This window comes from Dendropsophus ebraccatus, chromosome 3 (assembly GCF_027789765.1).
Source record: "Dendropsophus ebraccatus isolate aDenEbr1 chromosome 3, aDenEbr1.pat, whole genome shotgun sequence".
Lineage (NCBI taxonomy): Eukaryota > Metazoa > Chordata > Amphibia > Anura > Hylidae > Dendropsophus > Dendropsophus ebraccatus.
This window is the reverse complement of record NC_091456.1, coordinates 80,641,049-80,666,664: the sequence shown is the minus strand read 5'-3', so window position 1 is coordinate 80,666,664 and position 25,616 is coordinate 80,641,049. Positions and strand designations below refer to the sequence as shown.

The following is a 25,616-nucleotide window of genomic DNA, read 5'->3' as shown; positions in this document are numbered from 1 at the left end:
CCATGGGTGAGCATGTCTTAATTAATGTATCAAAAGTAGCATACAAGCAAAATAAACTCGGGAAAGGAGATAGTCCAAGAGAAGGAGGAAAGGAAAGTCATTAAGTCAGTGGAGCTGCATGTGCAGACACTCTAGGAATGAACTCAGTTCATTTCTTTCTTCAATCAATCCCAGACCTCCGATGGCATCATTTTTTGGCAATCCATTTAGTGTCTTTTCTCAGGAGAAGCTTGTGTCTATCTCCTGGGATTCACATACCAACTCTTTCTATTCTTGCAAAGAACAGGGCTCCTGTGCCGTGTCCTTATGTGCTCTATAAGATGGTGGCAACCTTGGCCTGTCCTGATAGATCTCAAATGTCCCTAAAACCTTTTTTATGAAGCTGCGGATCATAGAGCCGATATAGAGGAGCCTACATGGGCAAAAGATCATGTATATTAGGAAGTCACTCTTTCAGCACAGAGGTTGTCTGACATCAATCTGTATCCCCGCCCCCCCCCCCCCAATAGTCACATTAGGGCCTTGCTCAATGTATTTGAAGTAATTACAGTGACCGCATTTTTTGTTTCCTTGGGGGGTTCAGGGCTTTTAGCCAGTGCTTTTTAGGGGGGTCTTGGGAGAAGCTGCTGAACGCTATGATGTTGCTTAGAGTCCTACTTTTCCTCAAAGAAATAATGGGTTTATTAGCTGCAATATCACTTATAATAGTGTCTTTTTCCAGGATGTACCAGTTCTTCCTTATCACCTTTTGTATCATTTCAGTTGCTGTTTCTTTCTTTGTTTTTCACTCTTTTTAAAAAGGGTTAGCTCTGTGGGTGTTCTTAACCCTCTCTAGGGCATCGTTTTCAGGAAGTAGCCTCTTTTCAGTAGATTTTCTTTCAGTTCTTTTGCTTTACTGTCACAATCTTCTTTCTTATTGAACTTTTTTAGCCTCAGAAAATAGCCATAGGGCACTGCTGTTTTCACACAGGAGGGATAGTAGCTGTGATGGTGTAGGTAGCTATTTGTAGCTGTGGGGTTTTTGTATCTGTTAGTTGTCAGACCTGTTTCTGTTTTACACACCACTATATCAAGAAACTCCGGAGCAGTCTTGCTGTACTTGCCTGTAAAGAACATGTTGCAGCTATTCTCATTATTAAAATAGGTTACAAACTCATCAAAAATCCTTCTCGTTGCCATCTCAGGCCAAGATATCATTCACATATCTTATGTATTTCTTTATTCTTTTAGCATATTTGTTCCTTGTGCTGTAGATGTATTCTTCTTCAAAGGCCGCCAAGTACATATTAGCAAATGTACAAGAGACTGGAATCCCCATCACAGTACCAGTCTTTTAACCGTACCAGTCTTCCCCAAAGGGGAATGTTATCTCAGCTTCACTCATGAACCTTGTGAAATCCTTACTTTTGTTTGTGGCCTGCAAGAATGCTGCAACTGCTTCAATGCCTTTTTTTGTGGGGTATACTTGTATGCAAGCTCTCCACGTCTATGGTAGCTAGGCTCTAGTTCTCTTCCCAGTGCCCTTCTTTCATTAGTCTCAGGAATTTGGTGGTGTTCTTAAAGTACAAAGGTGTTGCTTCCAGGACTATGTGCAAGACAGGGCTTCTGTGAGGCCTTCGATGGCCGCTATTATGGGCCTTCCAGGTGGGATGGTTAGAGATTTATGCATTTTAGGTGGTAAGTACAATCTAGGGCCCAGGTTTATCAAAGGGTATAAATTTTAGACTGGTGCAAACTGCCCACAGCAACCAATCACAGCTGCTCATTCATTTTACCAGAGCTGAGAGCTCAGCTGTGATTGGTTGCTGTGGGCAGTTTGCACCAGTCTAAAATTTACACCCTTTGATATATCACCCCCTAGATCTTTTGGGATTTTTGATGAGCAATTTCTCTGACATTTTTTGTGAGATCATGTTTTTCTCTGTGTTCTTTTTCAAAAATGATTGTATCTTGCTCTGTATCTCCTGTGTGGGGTCTGTTTCTAATTTCTCCTAGACCATCGTGTTGTTCAGTTGTCTATGTGCTTTGTACTTGTAGTATTCTTTATCCATCACGACTACATTCCCCCCTTATCCGCCTTCTTGATGATGAGGTCAGTGCCTGACTTTGGCTATTTCAATTGCCCTATATGGGTTCAATTAGAGGCTACTTCTAGGTGGGTGAGGGCTTTCATTTCTTTTTGGACAGTACTGCAGAATATGTCTACGCTACTCCCTGTAGGTATCTGTGGATTGAATGTAGATCTATTTCCACCTTTAAAGTTCTGTATCTCCACATCAGATTTGGGTATTCTGTCACTGTTGCTCCTTTCCTTTCCCATGTTTGAAAGAGCCAATATACTCTCTCTTTCTTCTTCTGTGTATTCAGATTGTACACTGAATCCTAGAGGTCCAATTAAGAGTAGTTCTTCTCCTTTTTCGGCTTTTTTCATAGTCTTGCTAGTATTTTGTTTAAGAAATCTGCAAAGATTAATTTATCTCATTTCCTGATATAGGTCAATTTCACACTCTACTGGATCAAACTTCGCTGCGGATCCATGTAGTGTGAAGGTCTATGTAATCCGGCCCCTTTCCCGCCAACTTGCAAACTCCAATGCGGATCCAGTACAAGTGAAGCTACCCTTACTTGGTTATCCTTCTCCTATATCCTTTGCTTTGCTGTCTTTTCTCCCGCCGATTGAATACTGTGTTTTCGTCTATGTCCTTTTTGGCTCTTAGGAACTTATCTTTCTTTCTTTTATCTCCTCCTGTATGGGAACGAGTTTGGAAATGTATTAGCCTGCACTGTGATTCATGCTTGCTGTGTATTATTATGTTTTGATACAACTGTATCTGCAAAACCCCTCCCAAACTGCAGACAAGAGTCGGGCTATCTCTGGAAGAAAGTGGCCATGTTTTTCTAACACTGGATAACCTCTTTTTATACAATGATTTTGACATAAACCTTCCTTATTATGTCTGAATCATCCACAAATTTCTTCACAGTTCGATAATCATTTTTAAAGAAAATCTGTTCTTTCTGTTCAGCCGTTCTCCTGATATGCAGGAGAATAGGATTCTTGCAACATCACTTACCCCGCCCTCTAGCTGCTGATTGACAGGTGACTGTCTATATACAGCATGGATAGATAACTGCCATTTAGCAGCTGGTGGGTGGAGTTTTCTGCTTCTCATCAATAACGAGGGCTACTTATTGTCCATGTTATATAGGAAGATATCTCTAAATCAGCTGCACAGAACAATGTAAGTGATACATCATTCTGTTCAGTTTCTTTGTCACTACTCTTTTCTACCCTTAGATAGGACAGCATAAACCTACTGAAGGAGTCTAAGTTTTTGTAAAATATCTAATATTTTCATACCTTGTCCTAGGCATTGCATTATTTGATGCTTTTTGACAGCAGAGAGATGCTTTTTCTTTCCCATATTGCTAGAAACCTGTGGCAGCTTAACAGGGCTGGATTAAAGGGAGGGCACCTGTGGCAAGTGCTATATGGCCTCCACCAGCCTAAACCCAGAAGCAGGGTTTCAGGTTCAGGCTGATAGATGCCACTGGTAGTTTAGTTAACCCCCAGTGATGTCCCTAGTAGTGCACTGCCATATACTGGTGGTATTATACCTGGCGCACTGCCATATACTGATGGTATTACCCCTAGTACACTGGCATATAATGGTGGTATTATCCCTGATGCATTGGTATGCTGCATATAGTGTCAGTGCACTATCCTTGCAGGAGCCAGGTAACACCGCAGGGAGCCGCATGTGCCAGGATGGCATGCACGTGTCTCACTCACAGGGCCATTAGTGACATTAGCCTTTGTGGTATCCTCCATGTCGGACAGCAAGGAGGATGGCTACATCTTCCTCCTCAACTGCCCCACAGTCATACTGCTGTTGGGCACAGTGGGGACAGCATGCTCTCCTCTGTCTGCAGACTATGGCCTTCCTTTCCTCCTACCTGTCACAAACTGTGAACGGAGGGGTGCTGTCAAATGTTGGCTTGGCGGGGCCTTTTAGTGCACGGCCGCTGCATTGGCGTGGTCTGACAGTCATGGTAGCTAAGCTACTGCGTGTGCCACTCTGGTAGGGCAGGAGCCAGCATGCACAGCATCCTCCTGTGTCTAGCAGCCTCCGCATTCAATGTTATATTGTTTGCAGCGCCCATCAGACAGGCTGCATCGGGAAATCTTGGAGCCAGAACCCCACCCCTGGCCTAGATTTTCTTTTGCATATTAAAGTCAAGTACTAAATCATGTTCTCTTATTCTAATCTGTTACTATTTTCTAATTAAATTTCACTTTTTGTACGTTGTTATGGGGGGGGGCATGCTTTACAAGACTAATGGACATAGACAACAATAGACAATAGAGTCTGTCCCCATGGGATGAATATAAAACATTACTGAGCGCATTCTGTGACCTTTGAAGAGGTTATCACATGGAGCTGCTTTTGTCTCCTTTGTGTACTAGTGTTACATGCTGCTGCAATAATGTAGAGATCACTTTACAGCAGCCTCCTCTTATCCTCTTACCACAGACACAACAGGAAGTCTCTGCTTAAATTTAGCCCTAGTGGTGAAAATGAAAACTGCAAGATTTCAGGATTATTTTAGAATATAGATAGAAAAATAGAGAATTACAAAAATCATCATCAAAAATTATTTTAAAATATTATTTCATTATATTATCATTATCATTGTCTAATGACACATTCTCTTTAAATGCAGTGTGATATATAAGATATTGATTTAAAAGGGGGATAAAATTAAGCATACCTCATTTGCTGATTATTGTTTGTAAGTTATAAAGGTGCCTGTTTTAGCAGCTAAAGAGTCAAACTGGACTACACTGACACCAGATTGTCTCCCTGCGATCTCACTGTAGGGAGACGATTCAGCCATTGGATCACCAATGCAGGTATAAAAGGCCATTTAAATGCCTCTCTGAGTTGTGACAGCAGCATCTAAATGATTAAAATACCCGCTGCATGTTAGCTATTAACAGCAGCCTCCAGCTGCTGATAGCAGCCAAGTATAGACAGGGATCACTCTGTGAGCCTTCTCAATACTAGAGATGAGCGGAACTTTCGGACTTTCGGTCCGAAAGCTGCTCACTCCAGTGCGATGCCTGCGATCCCCGGTGCATAGTTGCGCTCCCGGGAATCTGCGGCCGGGATCTTTCAGGGAATTCAAGATACATTCCCTGGAAATGTATCTTGAATTCCCTGGAAGATCCTGCCCGCAGATTCCCGGGAGCACAGCTATGCACCTGGGATTGCAGGCATCGTAATTGAGCGAAGATGCCGTTGGACCAAAGGTCAGACGGTTCGCTCATCCCTACTCAATACCCCATTAGTGATGCAATGATGGGTATTCCCCTCATTAAGGGATTAAAAATATTTGAGAAGTGACCCTCTTCCTTCTAGTTAACAGGGTGGAAATCACTGAATCAATAGGACCCCTATCTAAAAACAATATCTTAACAACCAGGCCATCAGCTAAAGATTCTGCAAATGAGGGTAAAAAAAGATGGGCCTTGGTTTTAGGAGATCTGACAATTTCCGAAAGTACCACGAACTGGCTGTTGAAAGTAAACCAAAGCCTTCTGGGCCAAAAGGAAGCTATCAAGGAAGCAATCATTGTGGGGGTTAAGGCACATTGCTCTTTGCTTCAAGACTGTGAGAAAACATCTACTTCTGATTAAACATCCCCTGTATTCAGAAAGTAAAATCTGTCCGCCTGCCTGATGTCTTCAGTAGCGAAAAGGTGTCTGCTCCCCATGTTCCATAGGACAGACATCTGCAGTTTAAACACTTAATGATTCAGAACACATCCCCCCGATTCAGAAGCACTCTGTCCAAATAATTGGCTGTAATATTTTCCATCCCCTTGAAGTGGAGGGCTTTAATTGAATTTACTTTGCCTTCTATTGGCCTGAAATAAAGTGGTAGGATTATATTATCTGCCCCACCCCCCTTTTTTTAATTTGCATGGGCTTCTACTGTTAAGTTGTCTGTCAGAATTCCGATATTGTTCCCTATCCATCTGGGAGGAGCTTGAGAGAGCAAAGAAAATTGCTCTTGATAATCTAACATTCTTGGGATCATGACCTTCCAAGTTCGTGAAGTAGAAATGATTCTGCATGAGCCTCCCTACCTCTGTAGTGGTATTACGATAATCGAAATGATGGAATACAAGAGGTAATCATGGCCAATTTCTGGAGGATTTCTCCAGATTTACTTCTAGGCCCAGTTTTGAAAAGATATATACAAGATTACATACTGCGGCACTTCATTTGAAAAGCTTCATCTTGTGTCCAAAACACATATCAGACTGTTTTGTGCCTTGAGAAAGCATTTGATAGTCAGGGATGTCAGGGAGTGTGCATTCCTCTATGTTCTCTTATGTGTTTTTGGATACAATAAAGATGAAGCTTTTAAGGTGAAGTGCTGCGGTATGTAATCTTCTTGTATATACTTTTATGGACCTATGTGTTAAGCTGAGCCTGGGACCAGTAGTGCCGATGAGATAGCTAACTGTTGACCAGTTTTGAAAAGATGTGCTGCATGTTGTGTCAGCTGGATCAATTCCTTCTCTGATTTGCCTACAATCATAAAGTCATCTAGATATATGACTATTATAATATTCTTGTTTACTTGTTTATGTTTACTAATATTTTGGTAAAGGCTCTCGGAGCTAGGGACAGACCGAAGGGAAGGGCCTAGAACTAAAATAGCTCCCTATTTTAACCACTAACCTTAGGAATATCGGGATCAGGGAATAGGCAGTAGCGGATTATAATAGATCCGTTTAAGCAGTAGCCCGGGGCCCATGGCCACCCAAAAAGGCTTTTACTTTCAGTAGAGTTTTGTCTCCTGGCTACAGTTCTGCCATGATTTGCAAAAAATTGCAAATTTTTACAGCAATTTTGCACAAATCAGGGCATCATGACATTATCTATCCTGTACTTGTCACGGCCGCGGCGGCGTCCCGTGTTCCAGGCCGCCGCCGCGACCTCCTCCTGCCCCATGCAGCCGCCGGGGTCCTTGTGCAGGGACCCGGCGCTGCTGCTAGTTCGGCCCCTGGGGGCGCCTCACCTCTCCTCCGCTCCTGTCTCCGTCTGTGCCGGCTGGCGCGCGCGTCCCCGCCTCCTAGGGCGCGCGCGCGCCGGCTGTCTCAGATTTAAAGGGTCAGTCCGCCCTTAATTGGTTAGTTGCACCAATCACTCCCTATAAATCCCAGCATGCCCTGTCCCTTGTGTTGGAGCCTCTACATGCTTCCCATAGCGTTTGGCCCAGCCCCCTGTTGTTCCTGATTCTATCCGCTGCCTGGTCCCAAGTCCTTGTTCCTGATTCCTATCCGCTACCTGGTCCCTAGTCCTTGTTCCTGGTTCCTGCTCCCTTGTCACTCCATTGCTCCTGTGTTCAGCCTGTCACCTGCGGTTACGCCTACAGACCTCTGCCAGCACCATCTCCTGCCACGCCTCGCCTGCCGTCACTAGCAACCAAGCCAGGGGTAGCGACCTGGGGGTCGCCTGCCGCAGCAAGTCCATCCCGCCTTGCGGCGGGCTCTGGTGAGAACCAGCGGCCCCTTAGACTCCGCCCCCTGGTGAGGTTAGTGCCATCGCTGGTGACGGTCCAGTGGATCCACTACTCCAGGCGTTACAGTACTATAAACATCACGCTAGTGCTGCCATAGTTACAGGGGGCTAGGGGCACAGGCTGAGTGAACAGCCCGGGGCCTATGGTAAAGTTAATCCGCCCCGGGAATAGGCATTGATTTCTGGGAATAGGCATCATGCAGATCCAGAACAGAGCTTGAAAAGGGTCAGGACAGTGGACAGGACTGACTCCATCCAGAATTTCTCAGAAAGAAGGTGCTGGTTGAACCCTGAACCCCTTTCAGAGTCTAGAACTGATATTACCACTCTCAACTGGAATAGTGACTCAACCTCTGACTCCAGTGCTGTCTTTTTGAATTTGAGTGATCCGTAACACAAACCTGCACACCAAAATGCACAGGGCATTGGACCCCAAACACATGATCCAGAGTCTGCTGCCCCATGCACCTAGGACTGGAGGAAAGGGAGAAAAGGAAAGGTGGTGGGTAACCAGGGGTCCACTTTACTGCAGCAGACCCCCTGGAGACTTAGTGTACTATTTCACAGGCCGAGCAGGGCCCGATCAATGATGTAAACGAGCGGCGATCTGCTAGATCGCCGCTCGTTTACTGGGCCTATTCCACGGCCCGATGATCGTTGAGCGAGGGCTGCAGGGACATCGTTACCGATGTCCTGGCAGCATACATTACCTGTCAGGTCTTCTGATCCGCTCCGACTTCCTCCCCGGGTCCCGCGCGCTCTAGCTTCAGAATGGCCTGTCAGCTGACCGGCCACTCAGCCAATCACAGGCCGCGGGGGTCCTGGCCTGCGTTTGGCTGAGCGCTCCGTCAGCTGACAATCCATTCTGAAGATAGAGCGCGAGGGACCCGGGGAGAAAGATAGAGCGGAAGAGAAGACCTGACAGGTAATGTATGATGCTGCTGCTGCTTCTCATATCATCGGTCGCCCGCCGTGCAGCGCTATTCAACCGTAGCGATGCGCGGTGGGGGAACGATGATTTTAGGTCTGGCCCTAAATGAACGATCAGCCGATGACACGATCATCGGCTGATCGTTCTCTCTATTTCACCGAGCGATAATCGGCCCGATTCGGCGGATTATCGTTACTGTGGAATAGGGCCCTTAGATGCCACTTAGGTAATTAGCTGAAAGAGAGACGAGGGGTGCCTTCTGGTGCAGCATCATCCAATTCGCTTCTAGTGTCCTCTCAAAGTGCAACACATACGCTCACCTTGGGAGGTTATCCAAACACAATAATACTAGAAGCCTTGACATGAGGTGTCACTGCTGCTTACCAAGGACCGACCCCCCCAATAATACTGAAAATTTAGCCAGGACCAACCAGTAAGCAGTTCCTTCCAAGAGCAGTAAGCACCTGGGATAGACAACTACAGTATTTGTGCAAAAAACACGCCTATACCACTGAAGGAGCAGATGGAACTAGAATGCTATAGGCAAAAAAAATATATATATATTTTATTGTGGGCAACGTGTTTCAGCTCAACAATACAGTAGAGCCTTCCTCAACATGCTATTACAACCTTTACATACCATTAACAGCAATCGAATCTCATGACCACTTCCGCGTCCAAACATAAATATATACAGTAAATGAATCAATCGCATAATCATATAAATAAACATACTCGAATGAACATAATCATAGAAACCAACAGCATTATATCATGTTTGTTACCCAAAAGATTATCCATAATGAAAAATAACCATTGCATCACACGGCACGGGGGAGGCCTCTGAGATGTAGATTTGCCTTTTGCATATAGTTAGTAAACCAAGAGTTGGAGCATTACCCCCTTTTTTGCAGGTTATCATATTTGGTACTTGCGCCATATATGACGTCCACTGGAGCTTGCGTGGAACATCTAGTTGGCAGAAGCTAGGAACTCTGTAGGTACAGAGACAAGATTGGATAACTAATAGTTTTTTTTTTTAACCTCTCTCTTTTTATTTTATGTCTAACATACCAAAACAGGTGACAATGTACAGAGGATATAAAGTCATGGGAGTGGAGTCACTCGCAAGTAATAAACTGGTTGAAAGTGATAGTTACATTGTCAAGTAAATGACAAAACCAAGGGGAATGCGGTAAAACTGGTATACAAGCAGAAGCTTGAGGGATAGCAAAGGTGAGCATGAGCTCCAAGCGGTCAGCCTTCCAAAGCCAGACAGGAAAGAGACCTTCAAACAGGAGGTGGAAAAAGCAAATAGGTAGGTAGGCAGGCTAATCCCTGCTGCCAGTCAACATCCTAAAAATTATGAAAGGGGAGTTTGAAGAGCACGGTGGCTCAGTGGTTAGCACTGTAGCCTTGCAGTGCTGGAGTCCTGGGTTCAAATCCCACCAAGGGCAACATCTGCAAAGAGTTTGTATGTTCTCTCCGTATTTGTGTGTTTGTGTTTCCTCTGGGTACTCTGGTTTCCTCCCACACCCAAAAACATACAGATAGGTGAAGCGCTGCGGAATCTGTGTGCGCTATACAAATAAAAACATTATTATTAAAAACATTTGAGGAGACCTTGAAATTGAGCAGGGAGAGGATGGCCTAGAAGGGGGTGAAGTGGACACAGGCAACCATGCAAGATAGCACCAAGACTCCACGTCTCCAGGAAAGCATCATGCATCCTGCTTGACCAACTGGAGAGCTCTTCAAAGCAACACAATTGATTTACCTTCCCAACCCACTCCAAAAGAGAAGAGAGTGAGGTGTGTTTCCACTTGAGGGGAATGAGGGACTAAGCAGCTGCTTGCAAGTAAGTCACCAAATTGGTTTTAGATGGCTTATACAGAGCAGAGGACCTGGATAGAGCAATCAAGTCAAGGGACAGCGTAACTACCATATTTTCCTGGGTATAAGACCACTTTTTAACCTCAAAAAATCTGCACATGTCGGGGGTCGTCTTATCCACCGAGAATGGTCGAGCTAAAAACGGCTGCACCCGCAACATATGCAGTGACAGCTATATAAAAAATAAAATTAAATTCACCTGTCACCTGTTCCCGACAGCCGCACGTCTCCCCTCATGTTCCCGTGGCAGGCAGCGTGGTGGAGAGACACTGTCTGCACCAGAGGTCCCCGAAGCTCTCCCGAGCAGCCGAGCGTCTCAACGGCTCAGCTGCCTGGAGAGCTTTGGGGACTTCCAGCACCTCTGCCATACTCCCGAAGCTCTCCTGGCAGCCGAACCTCTCCGATGAGATGGTCGGCTGCCCTGGAGAGCTTCAGGTACCTCCGGCGCTGGCAGTGCTTCTCCATCGCGCTGCCTGCACTGGGAACATGGAGACGCGTGGCTGCCAGAAACGGGTAACAGGTGAGTTCATTGGGTGTTTTATTAGTTTCGGTGGGGACCCTGCAGCAAGGGGTAGTCAGGCGGTGGGTTGGTTCCTGCCTCCCACTTCAGTTAACCCCTGCCTGACTGCAGAAGGGCTCCAGCTGGTAAACCTGCTGTGGTCAGGCAGGGGTTAACATTTTCCAGCAAATAAGACGAACCCCTGAAAATCTTCTTAAAAGTCAGGGTTCGTCTTATACGCCGAAAAATACAGTAATAGGTTTTTGCCATGTGAATAGGTTGAACACTGAAAGTTTTTATTTTTAGGAGAGCAATCTTTATCAGGTTGTTTTTAATGAAGTCCAAGGGCTTATTTGGGTCTGTAGGTAAAAAATGCAAGCGCTGTGGTCTTGACACAAGGAAGTAAAAACAAAAATTGGCTTAATCCTTAAAGTGTTAAATGTTATAATGATGTACTGTTGCGGTGTGAGGGCTTGTTGAGCTGAAACACGTTGTCCACAATAAAATATTTTTTAATGTTTATCTACTTACTACCTTCTAGTACCATCTGTTTCTGCAGTGGTATTAGGGCGTTTTCTGCAAATAATTGCTCATCACCTGCACTTACAACTCTTGGAGGAAATCACTTACCGTATTTTACGGCGTATAAGGTGACTGGGCATATAAAACAACCCCTGACTCTCAAGAAGATTGTCAGAGGTTCGCCTTAGATGCCGGAAAATGTTAACCCCTGCCTGACTGCAGCAGGGTTTACAAGCTAAAGCCCTGCTGCAGTCAGGCAGGGATTAACTGCAGTTAAAGGGCTCGGCTGCCAGGAGAGGTTCGGTAGAATGACAAGACTTCGGAGACTTCAGGAGCCTCTGTCATTCTCCCAAAAGCTCTTCTGGCAGGTAAGCGTCTCCGAGGAGATGCTCAGCTGCCCTGGAGAGCTTCGGTGACCTCCGGCGCAGGCAGTGTGATACAGGACAAGAGACGCGCGGCTGTCAGAAACAGGTCACAAGTGGGTTAACTTTTTTTTTTAATAGTGGTCTCCCCATATAGTTGGGATGCTGCCATTTTTTAGCTCCCCCACCGACCATACCCGGCGTATAAGATGAACCCCGACTTCTGAGAAGATTTTTCGGGGTTAAAAAGTAGTCTTATATGGTGCGTTCACACCTACAGGATCTGCAGCTGATTTTCTGCAGCAGATTTCATTTAAATAACTGAACACAGCATCAAATCTGCTGCAGATCCTGTAGGTGTGAACGCACCCATACGCCGGAAAATACACTGCCAGTTGGTCCTGGCAGGATTGTCAGTATTTCTTAGAAAACTAAATGTCCCTTTGAGTAGCTTTCTGGACCAGGCTCTTTCAGTCTGTACTTTATCCCGATACATAGAAGGTGCGAGGTTTTATGCCGACCATCTCCTGTCTTGACAGAAGGAGGTGGACGCTTGGACGCTGCTGTATGGGCTGTCATAGGGTGATTGGGAAAATTACATTGTTATAAATACAGTGCATTATAGTTTGTGATTGGAAAGACAACACTAAAATATTGTATAGTTTGTTTAATGAAAACATTTAACAAGGAAAATACCAAAACAGGATATTAGGAAAATACTGCACTCTAACCAAAAAGAAAAAAGCTGTATGCAAGAAATTAGAACCCATTACCCGAAAGTAACATGATCAACACATCTTTACTAATTTACACATGAATAAATGACCAGCGTATCACCAAAACATGAAATAAAAAAAAAATTATGGAAGGGTCCTAGGAAAAGATGAGCGCATTGCTTCATTTCTATCTGCATTCTGCTCATCAGGCTGTGGGCTTTGAAGTCTACTCCGCTCCTGGGAATCCTGCTCCTGCTGGGAATCGCTTCATTCCTACTGTAGATTCGCTAGTCCCAGGTAATGGAAACCAACCCCACTCACTGGGTAATGCATTTATATATTCACAAGTCCCTTCACAATCAAATGTATGAGAGTATCCAATGTAGCTCGAACAAGAACATCATCTCCTGACAAAGCTACATGGATGGAGAGATACGCATGGGGCGTCTTTCTGTCACTGGCTTGTTCAATGTGACACTACTTCCTCGCAGCTCCACTGCACACACTTTTTTGTTTTTAGAGTTTCTAATGTTTTGGGGATATTCTGTGATTATGTTTGAGCCATGAATGCTCTGGTGTTTTATGTATTCATTCATGTCTATATCTATCAAGATATGTTTATCATGTTACTATTAGAAAGTGTGTTCTAATTTGTGGCATACGCCTTTTTTTTTCTTCTTTTGCCATCACTGATATTTTGAATGATATTAGTTTCAATTAGTGCTGCCCACTTCTTTTGCGTTTTTTGTCTGTGGCCGAGTGCAGTGCAACAATAAGTAGAGTAGTCACAACTATTCTTATTCCTGTTATGTTTTAATCACAAGTTTAAACTGTGTTTCCAACTTAAAGGGGTACTCCTAGTGGGAGCTTTTTTAATATATGCCCGGGGATAGGTCATTTGAAAATAATAAAAAGCATTTAGCTCCCATGGCACCACCGGTATTTTACCGATCCGTCTTACTGTTTGGCCGCTTCCAGGTTCTGAGGCTGTTATGTTGCAGGCCAGCCAAGCCAATCCGCAGCTGCAGCAGTATCCCATCTCAGCCACCAATTGGCTCGCAGGCCTGTAACTCCTCGGACCCAGGACCCAGAAGCAGCTAAACAGCGAGACTAATCAGTAGGATACCGGGGGTGCCACAGCAGCCGGAAACGTGCTTGCACTTTATTATTTTCATACAACCCATCCTCCGGCATATATTAGAAAATGCTCCCTCCCAGAGTAGAATGACAAGATTTTTCACCACACTGCCTAAATCTATTTAATTATTTTATAGGTTCAATACTTTATCCTGTAAAATAAAACCATGCGAAAAAGAGAAGTTGAAACCAGAAAAGGAGCATATTTAAAGCTGGTCGAACAGTTGTGAAATGAAGACAGCCACATTCTCCTATATAAAAAGTCATAGATCCATAAATCAGACATCAAAATGTTGTGTAACAAATCAGGTTGGCCAGGTAAATAAAAAGGGGTTTGCCAGCTTTCAACAAATAGTTCTTAACCTAGAGTTCCTGTTAGAGTACATAGTAAGGAGCTGTTCGGATAAGTATGAGCAGATCCTATACATGTGAACACATGGAATCAGAGTAGAAAGCACTGACAAAACAAAATCATGACTGGCACTTCTAGAATGCAAATTAGTTTAATGCATAAGCAACTTTTTTTTTTTTTTACACAACCTCACTATCAGAGACAGTCATTGAACATTATAAACCAACCAACATTACTAAGGGGGAATTTACACGTTCTGCAATTACTGTCCCTACAAGGATTATGGACTACAGACAGGAATTTAGAACTCCTGGCATCAAGGTCTGAAAGTTTAAACTTTAATCCTACTATACAGACACAGCCATATGGCTATGTTAGTATATAGCGCAATAATGCAAGATATCGTTGGGAGTTCCGAAGTCTGTTCCATAGCACCTGTAATTGCGGACCGTGCACTGAATTTGTAAAATGACCCCTAAGGCTGCCAGTGACCACAATGCTTTTAAGAGGAGGTAGATGCTGTCTCAGCAAGAAAAGTTTACAGAAGTGACCGCAGGAAAAACAGGAAATAAAGATATGGAGGTTCAACTCTTAAGGCAAATAACAGTGTCTCCATGCAATAGATCTTATATTTCTTCATTTGGGCATCCACTTCTTGACCTTAGTCTCAAGCTCACACTGATCAGCACCACACATTTCATCAACCTGTAGGGTTAAAGATGTATAATTATATAAAGGTCAACAGACTGGAAACATTGGGCTCCAATAGAGACAACAGTACATAATTTCAACAGTTATACATTTGCTACTTAAACTAGTTCAAGACAAAACATTTTCCCCTGTTTACAAGGGAATGCAAGTGACACCCCCTCCCAAGCTCAGAACCATGATGCCATATGTTTTGCTGCAGTCCCCTGGTTTGCAATAGAGGTGTGAACACTTCTTTTCAGTGATTTTAGTGTAGGTGCCTTCTTTGTAGACTAGAAGCTGGGTTGTAGCTGTGCCTCTCAGCCACTAGAGGGTCTGGGGAAGCCTACATAAAGCCTAATTTGGGACACCTAAAGGATGCCTTCACACATATAATCGCAGCGGATTTCATGCTGCGAGTTTGCAGCCAAATCCGCTGCGATTTCCCTCCTGTAACTTTCAATAGGATTACATACTCGCAGCGTAATTTTCATCCCGCTGCGAGTATGTAAGTGGCAGCCCCCTTAACCCCCAGCGGCCCGGTGCATACATTACTGGTCCGCACTCCAGCTTGTTCTGTGGCTCCTGGCATCTGGACGTCCTGCTTAGCCAATCAGGGCCCTATCCCAGCAGGGTACTTCAGTGCAATCTTTTCTTTTCAAATCAACTGGTGCCAGAAAGTGCCAGAGATTTGTAATTTACTTCTATTTATAATCTCCAGTTTGCCACTACTTCTACTTATCAGGTGCTGCATGTTCTGCAGGAAGTGGTGTATTCTTTCCAGTCAGACACAGTGCTCTCTGCTGCTGCTCTGTCCATAGCAATAGAAAATCTCTGTAGAAACCCTCTCCTGCTGTGGACAATTCCTGTCACAGACAGAGGTGGCAGCAGAGTGCACCATTTCACACTAAATAAGTACACCACTTCCTAAATCTAGTCTGATATGGTGCACTCTGCTGCCACCTCTGTCTGTGACAGGAATTGTCCACAGCAGGAGAGGGTTTCTACAGAGATTTTCTATTGCTATTGACAGAGCAGCAGCAGTGAGCACTATGTCAGACTAGATTAAGTACACCACTTCGTGCAGGGCATACAAATCTATATAAATTCCTGACATCAGCTGATTTTAAAAGTAAAAAAAAAAAAATAATATTATATATATATATATATATACACACACACTGGGGTATCCTTTTTCAAGGGGTAACTTAATATAGTGCTGCCCTTATATAAAACATCAAACATCTTATTCTTTCCTAACCACCCTGCTGATGTAACCATTTCCAAGATTAACTTGTCACAGGAGTGACAGCCTGCTCGACAAATCACTGGCTTAGAGTATGTTCACATCTCGTTTTTGGCCCTGTCGGGCTACATGTCAGGAATCAGTGAAAAAAAGGATGCTGACTTGCAGCCCGTTGTGCGGCCGACAGCCACATTGACTTGAATGAGCAGGACGGAGTCATTATGTGACTATGTTCTGCTCATTTGCCGGACGTACACTGCTTTTGCACAGGACTCAAAAGTGTGGTCAACCATACTTTTGAGTCCTGCACAAAGGCAGTGTACGTCTGGCAAATGAGCAGAACGTAGTCACATAATGACTCCGTCCTGCTCATTCAAGTCGATGTGGCCGTCGGCCGCACGCCAGCATACTTTTTTCACTGATTCCTGATGTGTAGCCCAACGTGGGGCCAAAAACGAGACGTGAACATACCCTTAGACGGGACAGCGCTGCGTTCATCGTTAAGCTGAGGGGGCTTGCCACTGCCAAGGCAAGTTAGTCTTAGATGTGGGAGCTGTGACCCTGGGGGGACCTGGAGCTATCACAAAAAGACACTGGGGGAGCGCAGACAGGTAAGAATAAGATGGACTTTTTATATAGTGCTGCCCTTAAATAAAACATAACAACTAAGTGCCCCTTTAATTAATTTACATATTTTTTTATATTTTTTTTCTGTGATACAAACTTTGTCTCTTAACACCTATAGCAACCAATCAGAGCTCACCAGGGCTCATTTAAATGAGCAGAGCTGCGATTGGTTACTATTAGAGATGAGCGAACCTCGAGCATGCTCGAGTCGATCCGAACTTTCGGCATTTGATTAACGGTGGCTGCTGAACTTGGATAAAGCCCTAAGGCTATGTGGAAATCATGGATATAGTCATTGGCTGTATCCATGTTTTCCAGACAACCTTACAGCTTTATCCAAGTTCAGCAGCCGCCACTAATCGAATGCCGAACGTTCGGGTTCGGATCGACTCGAACCCGGTTCGCTCATCTCTAGTTACTATGGGCAAAAAAAAAAAAAAAAAAAAAATCTTAGAAACTTATAGAGAAAGTGTTTTTGATCCAATAATAAACATAATGCAAAGAAAATTACTTCAAAAGATAATATCCATAGCCATAAACCATAACCCTATTTTAAACTGTTAGGACATACCTTATTTCCACCCTTATAGAAGAAAAATGTTGGCATGGCTCTTATACCACATTCACCAGCTATCTCCTGCAGAAACAGGAAAAAAAATGATATATGTGCATCTCAAACAAATACATAGAGCTTGCCATTCACTGCAGAATGACACATGATGTTTATATTGAAAACAAAACAGCATCATTTCAGGGCGGAGGGGCAGGGGCAATGTAGGATTACAGCATAGTGTCATCTGTGATGAACTATACTAACATGATGGTGATCTGCATAAACAGCTTAGGTATATTAATAGGTCATTCCCACTTGGTTTTGCTGCAATAAAATAAATCCCTCTAAAACAAATACTTTTTTCTCTTCCCTTTTTCTAGAAAATATTTGGAGAAAAAAAATAAATAAAATCAAAGCATATTTGATATCACCAAAATTGTTACAACCTGAACAACGTTATTATATTATTCATCCCGCACAGTAAGTGTGTTAAAGATTAAAATAGAAAAAAAAAAAAAAAAAAAAACACACTATGGGGAAGATTAAAAAAGAAAAGTGGTCATAGGGGGGTGATTTATCAAAGGGTGTAAAATTTTGACTGGTGCAAATTGGCCACAGCAACCAATCACAGCTCAACTTTCATTTTACTAGAGCTGGAAGTTGAGCTGTGATTGGTTGCTGTGGGCAGTTTGCAACAGTTTAAATTTTACACCCTTTGATAAATCTCCCCCTATGACACCACAATTTTTTTTAATCTGGCCCCCAATTATATTCCTTGAATTTGTATAAGAAAGAAAAAATAATATTGTTATATTAACATTATAATATTAACAATATAATTTCAAAAATATCAATAATTTTACATCAGGATTCAGAGTAAAGCTGGGTTCAAACTGCGCAATTTGTTTTTGCAAAAACAGATGCATGTGTGTGCATCTCTTTTGATCCATTTATCCACTATAAAAAAAGAAAATGAAGTATAAATCAACCACTTTTTTTTTCCAGAATGGAAGTCAATGGAGAAACAGATGCACACAAATGCTTCAGTTTTTTGCAAAAACAGATAAAAAAAAAAAAAAAAAAAAAGACTACAAAAACATAGTATAAACCCAGCCTTACACAAAATATTATCTAATGGTGTAGCCCAGGGGTTCCAAAACTTTTCACACAGGGGGCCAGTCCACTGTCCCTATGACCGTCGGAGCGCTGGACTATAAAAAACAAACAAAAAAAACCCCCACTATAATCAAATCCCAATACAAAATGACCCCCCCCCCCCCCAAAAAAAAGTAAAAGCATCCCTCTTTCTTTCCACCCCTCACCCAGCCCCCATGCATCCCCTCAACCAGCCCCCTTACTCCCCCCTTCACACCCTCAACCATTTCCTCACAGTTCATGCCGGAGACCTTACCCATATCTCATGCACAGGCATAGAACCAGTTGGCTACACGGCTAGAGGCGGCAATAGGGAAAGTATGCGGCTCAGCCTTGAAGCCTTTTGGATATTCACATTGGGAACAAGGCGTCCTACAGGTTTAAATCATAGATATGATGTTCCAATACTGATATCATGTCTTGTTCTTGCTATATTTGGATGTATCTCTTGTATTTGTGTTCCTAACATTGTAATTTTCTACACACCATTGTGTGCGTTTTTTGTATTTTTCACGTGATTTTATTTGCAATAGCGGTGGAGCAGCGCACAGTATGTTACCTATTGCAAACAATAACATCATTATGGGACGGACCCAACCTCACAAAAAACACTATATAACCATGTATTATTTTATCTTATGTCATGCTATGATTAAGACAGTCCATCCGAACCCGATCATTCGGCATTTGATTAGTGGCGGTTGCTGAACTTGGATAAAGCTCTAAGGTTGTCTGAAAAACATGGATACAGCCAATGACTATATCCATGTTTTCTACATAGCCTTAGGGCTTTATCCAACTTCAGCAGCCCCAGCTAATCAAATGCCGAACGATCGGATTCGTATGGACTCAAGCATGCTCCAGGTTCGCTCATCTCTAATCATGATCGAAACGCATCAGTTTGACTTGGATTGTATGCGAAGCCAAATTAAGAAACTGCCAACTAAGGCTAGGTTCACACTGCGTTTTTGCAAACCTTTTTTTTCACCTGTTTTTTTTTGCAAAAAACGGATAAGAAACAGATGAAAAAAAAATGGATGCATTTGTGTGCATCCATTTTTCCATAGACTTCCATTGTTTTTAAAAAAAAAAACGATCAAATGTTTTTTTTTACGGACACAAAAGTAGTGTCAGCTACGTCCGTCAAAAAAAAAAAAACGGATCAGTTTAGTTTTTTGCAAAAAAAAGGATAAAAAAAAAAGGATGCATTTGTGTGCATCTGTTTTTTCCATTGACTTCCATTGAAAAAACGGATTGCAAAAACCCAGTGTAAATCTAGCCTTAACAGAGTTGCAGGAACTTCCTTCTACCTATATTAACGGTGAACTAACACTATCTGTGCACCGGGTGGAGCATATTTAGACAGGTGCAGATTCAAAGGGAAAAAATAAATAAATAAAACACACACAAACAAACAAACAAACAAAAAAAGCATCCAGAACACAATCTAAGAGGTGGAAATGCAACCCACACCATCTCTCTTGTGTATAGGGTGATGTAATATAGAGCTGGATATAGATAGAAATAGTATTAGGATTGACTTCTAGTGCTTTGAATGACCTACTCCAACAGCTATGTGTGCGCGCGCACGCGCACACACACACACACACACACACACACGTTGTGGGGGGGGGGGCATAGCTGTATCTTACCGATGCCTCATCCACATCAACCTTGTATAACAGAACTCCAGGGTAGGTAGCAGCAAGGGACTAGAAAATAAAAACAAAATGGTATGAGTAATGGTGAAAACAAAAAAAAAAAATAGCTTTTAATCCAAGATTACCTTACAAGACCACATAACAGTTGGCTGAGACATACTATTTCAACTGTTTTGCTCAACTAACAAGAACATTTGTTTTTAGATAGCAGTACAGTCATTTACAGATCTGAAGAAGCCTGGTTACTAGAGATGCTTCTAGGTAATGAAGCCCAACAACTGACTCCAATAGTATAGTAATAAGATAACAATACAACTAAAGTGCATGAAAAGGGATTGTGGAGGAGATTTTGTTAGTGACATAATTCTATAATTCATATGTAATCTGGTGACAAACCACATGTTCAGCACTGTTTACCATTTTATGCACCTGTGTATAAAGGGTCTTTTACAAGGGCTTATTATTGTCCAGGAGCATTGGTAGAAATGTTTCTGTGGCCGACAATTGGTCGGTATAAAAAGTACAAAAGTTAAAATAAAAAAAAAATAAAAAAAATAAAAAAACTTACGTTCCAGCCATGGCTGGTTCCACCACATGAAGAAGCGTCGTTAATAGTTGTACATTCTGGCTTCATACAACATACTTCAAACTGATATAAATAATACATTATGTATATTGATGGCACCCAGTACAGGTATATGCACACTATGGAATCCGCTGCCCTATGGAATCACCCACAACAGATTCCGCAGCTCACCCCTGCCCGCAATTCCATCTGTGCCATAGACTCCATTCTATGGTCGGGCGGATTCCGCCATCCATCTAAAGAATGAACCTGTTCATTCAATGGTCGGGTAGATTCTGCCATCCATCCAAAGAATGGAGTCTATGGCACGGGCAGAAAGGCTCGCGGGGTGAGCTGTGGAATCTGACGCAGGTGATCCGCGCATATTTTGTAGAGTCCACATACCCCACTAGTTCAAAAGGTAATAGGGGAAGTGCTCAAAGTGAATCTGTCACCTGCAATTTGGAGTTCTAAACTGTTGACACTTAAATTATTTTATTCCTTGGTGCAAAGTATCAATCTTATCCTAATCCTTATCTTATCCTGATATTTAATGTAAAGTACCAGGAAATACAGCCATCATTACCTCTTCATAATGATGAATCATCTTCATGATTCCATAATAATGCTCCACTAATTGATATGGAAAAATATTTATAAAGTAATTTTATAAGTAGACTGAATATTTCACGAAGCCAGTATGTTGATTGCTCTGTGTCATTTCTAATTTGCATCTTTGCTGTAAAGTGCTGTGCGACCAGCTGGAGATTCCATCATCTGTGCCAGGGCTCATAGATCAGAGTCCACAATGTGGCACTCCTTTCTATTAACTCTCAATATAATAATAGTGTATTTGCAAGCCAGACTAGACAAGTGTTCTAAACTTACCTCATAGAAAGGAGCTATACGTTGGCATGGTCCACACCATGATGCGGTAAAATCAACAACTATAAGTTTATCTCCACCACTTTGAATAATGGCAGTAAATTCAGGCTGTTAAAAAAAAAGAATCTACAGTCAGAGACATAACAGGCTTTAAGAGAAACACATTATAGGACAGACTGTTAGAGAATGCGTCGCCTAGATTTACCATTTTGCCTGAGGTGTTTTTAACAGCATTTAATAAAATGCTTTATGGCAAGCCTCATGGACACAACAAACATCTCCAAAGCCTATTTTTTGTATGGGACATGTTTGTAAGCATGCTCTGTGCTGGAAGGGGAGTCCGAGATGTTACCTGCCACTGTAACACTGTACAGATATAGAGGGGACAACAGATTTTTTTTTTTTAACACAAAAATACTGTGCCATTACAGGTACTGCAATGATAAAAATTGTGTGTGTGTGTGTGTGTGTGTACACATTCGCTTTGAACATTTTCTGACGACACATTCTCTTCAAAGACATCAACGGAAAAAGTGCTTGCTATGATATATCAGTTTTCATCTTTGCCAATAGAGCAAAGTTTGTTTTTTTTCCCCCTACACTAAATAAAAAAATAAAAAAAAAACATATACATTTTCTTCCAAAAAAACAAATATCTTTTTTTAAGTGAATGTACCATCAGGTTCTTTTATATAAATAGATCGGCACGGGGTGCCAAGTCTTTTTTTTTTTTTTTTTTTGAGCCACAGCCCGTTTCCTGCCCACGGTGCTGGTCTATTCCCGAGCACTGTCCTGTCCCTGAGCACTGGAGGCCGGTGTGCCGGCCCCCAATGTGACGAAACTCCCTCCTCTTTTTGACGCAGCTACATTAATTCTAATGGAGTGGCGACATAGAAGGGAGGGGCCTGCCTCCAGTGCTCAGGAATACACCATCACAGCGTGCAGGAAATGAGCCGCGGTTAAAGAAAAGATCACAGCACCAGCATGCTGGCGCAATCAATTTAAGAAAATAGCAATGTACCTGATGGTACGTTCACCTAAGATCGTTCCCTGTTTCCCCCCATCAATAGATGAATAGATTGTTGTTACCACCACCATTCATTTTACCATAAAAGCTAATTTGTAACGCAATGAAGGACAGCTGGATGGCAATGAAATTACTGCAATAAAGTGATGCAGTAACGCAATGAAATTACACGTGTGAACACAGCCTGAATGTTAGAGCCCTAATACACAGGGTGATCATCTGCCGCACAGAACAACATTGCCCTGGGTAATAGCGCCAGCGGTCAGCCAACAAATGAGACGATTACATTGTAACCTGTCAAACTGTGCGGCCAATGACCATCAGCATGCCATCTCTCTAATGCTTGCCATCAGCATGCCACCTCTGGGCCAGCTCTCTATCCATCAGCATGCCATCTCTCTAATGCTTGCCATCAGCATGCCACCTCTGGGCCAGCTCTCTATCCATCAGCATGCCATCTCTGGGCCGGCTCTCTAACCATCAGCATGCCACCTCTGGGCCAGCTCTCTATCCATCAGCATGCCACCTCTGGGCCAGCTCTCTATCCATCAGCATGCCACCTCTCTATCCATCAGCATGCCATCTCTGGGCCAGCTCTCTAATGCTCGCCATCAGCATGCCATCTCTGGGCCAGCTCTCTAATGTTTACCATCTCTGGGCTAGCTCTCTAATGCTCACCATCAGCATGCCACCTCTGGTCCAGCTCTCTAACCATCAGCATGCCATCTCTGGGCCAGCTCTCTAACCATCAGCATGTCATCTTTGGTTCAGCTCTCTAACCATCAGCATGCCATCTCTGGGCCAGCTCTCTAACCATCAGCATGCCATCTCTGGTTCAGCTCTCTAACCATCAGCATGTCATCTTTGGTTCAGCTCTCTAACCATCAGCATGCCATCTCTGGGCCAGCTCTCTAACCATCAGCATGCCATCTCTGGTTCAGCTCTCTAACCATCAGCATGTCATCTTTGGTTCAGCTCTCTAACCATCAGCATGCCATCTCTGGGCCGGCTCTCTAACCATCAGCATGCCATCTCTGGTTCAGCTCTCTAACCATCAGCATGTCATCTTTGGTTCAGCTCTCTAACCATCAGCATGCCATCTCTGGGCCAGCTCTCTATCCATCAGTATGCCACCTCTCTAACGCTCGCCATCAGCATGCCATCTCTGGGCCAGCTCTCTATCCATCAGCATGCCATCTCTGGGCCGGCTCTCTATCCATCAGCATGCCATTTCTGGGCCAGCTCTCTATCCATCAGCATGCCATCTCTGGGCCAGCTCTCTATCCATCAGCATGCCATCTCTGGGCCACCTCTCTATCCATCAGCATGCCACCTCTGGGCCAGCTCTCTATCCATCAGCATGCCACCTCTCTATCCATCAGCATGCCACCTCTGGGCCAGCTCTCTATCCATCAGCATGCCATCTCTGGGCTGGCTCTCTATCCATCAGCATGCCATCTCTGGGCTGGCTCTCTATCCATCAGCATGCCATCTCTGGGCCGGCTCTCTATCCATCAGCATGCCATCTCTCTATCCATCAGCATGCCATCTCTGGGCCAGCTCTCTAACCATCAGCATGCCACCTCTCTATCCATCAGCATGCCATCTCTGGGCCGGCTCTCTATCCATCAGCATGCCACCTCTCTATCCATCAGCATGCCACCTCTGGGCCGGCTCTCTAACCATCAGCATGCCACCTCTCTATCCATCAGCATGCCATCTCTGGGCCGGCTCTCTATCCATCAGCATGCCACCTCTCTATCCATCAGCATGCCATCTCTGGGCCGGCTCTCTATCCATCAGCATGCCACCTCTCTATCCATCAGCATGCCACCTCTGCACTAATACATCAGCTTGGGGAGAAGGTGTGGAGGCTGGATAAGGCAGGGAAGGGGAACCTGCAGCCCCTGTAGCTGTGGCAGACTACACTTCCCATCAGGCCGGGCTTCCTGTGCTCAGGCAGGATGGTACCTGTAGTTCTGCATCAGCAGGAGGGCCGCAGGTCCCCCTCTCCTTCCTCTCCCTGTGTAGGCACCGAACCACCAATGACTGAGCGCCAGAGAGGGAGCCAGGAAGGGCACAGGAGGCCTACACACTGCACTGAGGCACCGCATGACAGTATAGGCCACGCCCGCTGACTGCTGCAGGACACACAGGAGGGTCGGGGAGCCCGGGCTGTACCAGCTAGTGCCATAGCGCGACAGTGCCGGAGAGCAGGCTGTGCCGCATAACAGGCAGCTGCCAATAGCTCAGACACTACAGCCACACTGTGCACACTATACCCTCATCTATGGAAGGGCCGGTATTCCCCCTAATACATCCCTCATTCAGGAGACTCCTGATTCTTCTCCCCGGCGGGTAAGGAGGATGACCACAGCACCCCCACCCCACCCCGACATAGTCCCTGCAGTTACCGGATACATAATGGCACTTACCAGGGATTCCACGTAATGCACCATGACGTTGGCTGTAGGGGTTGAAGTGCTGCAGGTACCGCTCTGACCTGCTGACTACATATACAGAAAAGGGCTGGGCGGGACAGTGAGAAGATGGACGCCCCCTAGGGGAGAGCCCGGCCATGACACGTCTCCTGGGCTGTCACGTGACTGGAAGGGTAGAGGTGGAGGCTAGGATGTAGTTGCCAGAGGAAGGCGTATAGGACCTGTGATGACGTCATGCCCTTGTGACCAGCTTCTTGTGTGGACGGAGCTATTCTTACTCATATTACTATGCAGTCAGTCACGGTGAACTTGTTAGAGAATTATGCCGTGCCCCTGGGCTGTTTCTGAGGTGTTTCTTTTACCAAGGTTTCTGTGCAGTGGAATGTGATCCACAGGAAGTAACCACACTCAGGCTGTACTGTTATGCAATGTTCTGCAGTGACTGGGGGCTGGCTGTACTGTAATGCAATAATCTGCAGTGACTGGGGGCTGGCCAGTGGCGGAGTAAATGACCACCCCGTCAATCCGCCCAAACCACCCACATTATAATCCGCTACTGCCCCCCCCCCACGCTGTCCCCAATAAACACTGCCTGCCTCCCCTCCCTGCTGGCCCCAATAAACACATACCTCCCAACTTTGGCTGAGAGGAAAGAGGGACATGGACACGCCCCTAGCCCCACCCAAAGACACGCCCCTAACCCCAAAACACGCCCCTAAATCGGTCATAAACGCAACGTTTTAGCGAGTCGATCGCCATT

The 25,616-nt window shown here is 44.2% G+C and overlaps 1 protein-coding gene across 1 annotated transcript; it reads right to left on the bottom strand.

Annotated features, from left to right (window-relative positions):
* Positions 1-12,456: 12,456 nt before the first annotated feature.
* Positions 12,457-25,006, bottom strand: LOC138785783 (thioredoxin-like). The gene is made up of 5 exons (XM_069962102.1): positions 24,851-25,006; positions 21,392-21,496; positions 19,930-19,989; positions 17,141-17,206; positions 12,457-14,714 (listed from the first exon to the last, which is right to left on the bottom strand). Exons 1-5 carry the CDS (start codon positions 24,872-24,874, stop codon positions 14,646-14,648), a joined length of 324 nt encoding a protein of 107 aa, XP_069818203.1. The 5' UTR covers positions 24,875-25,006; the 3' UTR covers positions 12,457-14,645.
* Between the last annotated feature and the right edge of the window lie 610 nt (positions 25,007-25,616).

Coding starts and splice junctions, on each gene's coding strand:
- LOC138785783 (XM_069962102.1), bottom strand. CDS start 24,874: ATGGTGCATTACGTGGAATCCCTG. Junction 19,990..21,391: donor GTATAGCTCCTTTCTATGAG/GTAAGTTTAGAA, acceptor TTTATTTTCTAG/TCCCTTGCTGCTACCTACCC. Junction 14,715..17,140: donor TCTATAAGGGTGGAAATAAG/GTATGTCCTAAC, acceptor TTAACCCTACAG/GTTGATGAAATGTGTGGTGC.